The sequence below is a fragment of the Sitodiplosis mosellana genome, unplaced genomic scaffold (assembly GCF_009176505.1).
Source record: "Sitodiplosis mosellana isolate CC-2019 unplaced genomic scaffold, AAFC_SMos_1.0 Smas_scaffold_4113, whole genome shotgun sequence".
Taxonomy (NCBI): Eukaryota; Metazoa; Arthropoda; class Insecta; order Diptera; family Cecidomyiidae; genus Sitodiplosis; species Sitodiplosis mosellana.
Window position 1 is genome coordinate 1 of NW_022599355.1, and position 4104 is coordinate 4104.

At 32.1% G+C, this 4104-nt stretch overlaps 1 protein-coding gene across 1 annotated transcript; it reads left to right on the top strand.

The window, feature by feature from the left end:
• The first annotated feature begins 6 nt into the window (after positions 1-6).
• LOC129572097 (G-protein coupled receptor Mth2-like) lies at positions 7-1679 on the top strand. The gene is made up of 7 exons (XM_055452012.1): positions 7-10; positions 81-243; positions 313-580; positions 642-832; positions 909-1089; positions 1160-1345; positions 1409-1679. Exons 2-7 carry the CDS (start codon positions 234-236, stop codon positions 1539-1541), a joined length of 969 nt encoding a protein of 322 aa, XP_055307987.1. The 5' UTR covers positions 7-10; positions 81-233; the 3' UTR covers positions 1542-1679.
• Positions 1680-4104: the final 2425 nt, after the last annotated feature.

A 4104-nucleotide genomic window follows, 5' to 3' on the forward strand; every position in this document is an offset into this window, starting at 1 on the left:
TATAACGAACGTATGTAATTGACATAAAAATGAAATCAAAAATAGTTTACCAAAAGAAAATTTGTTCATAATTTAAACAGGATGGTGTATTAATCGGCAAGAACAGATCATACGAACATCATGAATTTTGTTTATACTACAATAGTAAAGAACGAAAAATTTTGGGACTCGCGAAGCGAGTTAATGATGAAGTGGACAAAGCTGTAGAAAAACTTAATGTGCGAAAAGCTTGTATGCCATATCGTAGGTTGTGTAAATTTAAATGTGAAAATACATTTTCTCAATTGTTTTTTTCTCTTCGTACTTTTGTAGTTCTATTTATATCGGTCCCATTTACGATGGCCACTTTCTTCGTCTACATTCTCATACCAGATTTACGGAATTTGCACGGAAAATGCTTGTTATGCTATTTGGTGAGCTTAGTCATTTTCCAACCATTGTTTGGTTGGATATATATCAATGACGATAGATATGTGAAGCCCTTGCCGTGTAAATTAGTTGGATATACGACATATTTTGCGTCACAATCGGTATTTCTGTGGTTGAGTGTAATCTCTTTTGATTTATGGTGGAATTTTAGGTTTGTTTCATTTTTTTTATCACATTATAATTATTTAAACAAAAAAAAACCTCCAAAATAGTGAATTCAAATTGCCCAACAAAAAAACTAGCGGATTTATGTTGTCCGAAAAGAAGCGATTCATTTTCTACACAATCTATGCATTGGGATTATCGTTGCTGATGACACTTCTCACTTTAACCATGGACTACATTCCTGGCATTCCAAAAACATTCCAACCATTGATGGGAGTACACATGTGCTTTCTTCAAAGTATGTATTTAAGAACAAAAACTTAGCGAAAGAACCACCACCACCATTTTACGAACATTCTATTTTAAAACTTTAGAGGAATGGAATACAAGACTTTTCTACTTCTACCTTCCACAATTCATTCTATGCTCCGTGAATATTCTGTTTTTCGTTCTGACCGCCTTCAAAATTCGTTTACTTCAAATCGATCTGAACAAAGTGATGGCACAAGGTGAAAACGGTAAACATCAATGCAGACTCCAAAGTGAAAAGGAAAAGTAGGCAATACAATTGCATTGGCAAAATTCTGCCTTTAATAACATAGGCAATTGTTGGTTTTTATTCTAGTTTCAACCTATTCCTACGACTTTTCATAGTGATGGGAGTTATTTGGTTTATGGAGTCGTTTTCATTCCTAGTGGATTCAGAAAGCATATATTTCTTCTTTTTTGATGTGTGGAACTGTTTGCAAGGTGTTTTGATATTTGCATTTATGGTTTGTAAACGCCGTATGTTCCGATTGATAAAGAAAAGGTTTGTGCTCACAATAAGCATCTCTCAATTTGTAACCATATTCGATCCGATCTTTTTTTCTAGATATCAAGCAATTATCAAAAAATCCACGGCTTCAAGTATCACGACGAATTCTTCGTCGGTGACATATGCAACAAATAATATTGCATTGAATCAAATGACAGCAAAGCGTGACAAGTACACAGAAAAACTGTGACAGAATCGATAACCATTTGCATACATACAATTGCATTTGAGTTCGTCTAGTCCTAATACTTCTATTAAAATGATAAAAACTCTGTTGTGACTATTTGTTTTTCTTCGAATAGATACATACATTTTCTGAACAACATTTCAGCTAATTTCTTTTTCTTGTATTATCGTTTCTTCGTTCAGAAATCTTTTCTTATCCGGTGGAATGTGATAAATGAAAAAAAATAACATTCATTGATCACATGAGCGAACACAATGCCTTGACTCACTGTTTAGCATTTTGTTTGTGATATACCATATTTGATAAACAATTGACGATAATGGTGGGCTATTTATTTATTTATTATTTATTTCACCGTCTAATCACAGACTGAATAATATCATATAATTCATTTTTCATTTACATTTGATAATTTTACAAAAGTAATGAAACACCCTGAATCGGATCGCCTAGCCGCCAGCCCTATTGACTTCGGAGTGGCGCTCTGCGGTCACCGATTGTATTCACTGCTTCTCATTATACATACAATTCTTCGAATACATTGTTGTCAAAATTAAACACATTTGTACAAAATATTTGTCTTGATGCCGAATCTAAAAACACTTGTCTTACTTTTTTAAAATATCTACACGCTAGAATAAACGGTTGGTTACGAGCATAGTCCGTGCCATACGTTTCAATTCTGACTAAGTCTCTGTTTCTCACATTTATTTGGTTCCTATTATCTACTTGTCTCGTATATACGATTCTTTCTCTCAGTGCCGTGCTAATTAAATTTCCTAATAAGAGATCATAAATTAAAAATACTGAGGCATTTATACGCCGCCTCCAAAGTGGCTGAATATTTAAATTGTCACATCTAAATTGATAAGATGGCAATCTGTAGTTAACATCTCTTTGGTAAATTCCTCTATATTATGACGAATTGAACATTTCAGTTACTTAAATAAAATTAATTGTTTATTTAATTTAAAATCAATGGGTTATCCATCCAATTGTTGTTATCTACATATAAATGAGTGATTTGCTTAACTCTATAATTGTGTTTTGGGTATTCAGAACGTTCGGGGACTTTTTTTTCCTCTGCGTTTTTTATCCGAAAAATTAACTTCAAAAAATTCTTTAAAATTTGTATGATATTCGATTAAAAACAATATTATCTTCATTATTGAAGCAATCATTTATATCAAATAACACCGCAATTATACAGTGAACCATCCGAAAGTTTGATCAATTATACAGTGAACCATCCGAAAGTTTGATCAATTATACAGTGAACCATCCGAAAGTTTGATCAATTATATAGTGAACCATCCGAAAGTTTGATGTGTTGCAGCTTCTTTTGACAGTCAACTAAATGTTGATTCTTTTTCTTACTTACATGGTCACTTTTGAGAGGCGTTGGGAGGTGTTTGCAAGTGTTCAACTGTTGAGTGTTGCGAATTAAATCGTTCCGAAGATTGCTCGATCGTAAGACTCATTATCAAATTGGTGATAAATTTTGGGCACAATCAATTCTGAGTACTCGATATTGTTCAGCTGTTTTAGAACATTTAATTAAAAGATTTCTGCTTTTAGCTTGATTCTTTATTGCTTGTTTGAATACAAAAGTTGTACTGAATATAGATAATTCTAATTAACCAGCTACGGTTTATATACTATAATTATGCTTAGCTTGCTTTTCTTTAAGGTTAAAAAGAACGTGCGATTGAAATAAACACTGCTGATTATTGATATAATGCTAGAACGAACGTGTGATTAAAATAAATAAATAAGGTGCAATAACATTGTTAGTTATTGATAAATATGTTACTACAATGTCAGTTGAAATGAATAGATATGTCCAAATCGTGGACAGATATAAATATATCCTTCTTTCCCCCTCTACCGCCATACATTTCTTCATCTCCTTTTATATACATGAATTGTGTTTTTCTTTTTTTCTTCCATTTGTGAATTGAAATATTCTCAGTTGTTTGCATCCAATTGAAATAGATGGTTTTATAATATTTCGAGATTTATATTCCAATTTCGTGTATTATCGATTCCTATAGGTACTACATCAAACAAAGGAACTTGGAATACTTTTATGATTGAGTCTCTGAGTTGTGTTGCATTTTTGCACATTCGTGATAGTGGAGAAAATCTGGTTTTGAAACGAAACGAAAAGAAAAACACAAAACAAAAAACTTGAGAAACTTTGCTCAAACACTGTACGCGACAACGAAACAACTTGTGTAAAAACCGTTAACGATTTGGTTGACAACCTGTCCGATGAGCAATTTTCCGAAGAAGAACTTGAGTTACTCAACAGAGAACTGAATTTCTCAGTAGCGTCGGATGTAATTCAAATCAACGATAATCAACAATAATAACAACAATAAGTTCATATCTCCTATGTAATAATGACCGTAAAATTTATATTGTTTATTTTTTTGTTATTATATGTAAAAACATTTTATTGATTTGAAATAAAGCGAAAAAGAAAAAAAAACCGCCTATTTTTGGATGTGTGGGCGAGTAATTGACCAAAAATATTGAAAAATGTTTAAAAAAAATGGACAAA

What these genes read in the sequence shown, in the direction of transcription:
- LOC129572097 (XM_055452012.1), top strand. An exon ending in ACACATGTGCTTTCTTCAAA is followed by an intron (nt 833 to 908) that starts GTATGTATTTAA and finishes TTAAAACTTTAG; the next exon opens with AGGAATGGAATACAAGACTT. An exon ending in CTCCAAAGTGAAAAGGAAAA is followed by an intron (nt 1,090 to 1,159) that starts GTAGGCAATACA and finishes TTTTTATTCTAG; the next exon opens with TTTCAACCTATTCCTACGAC.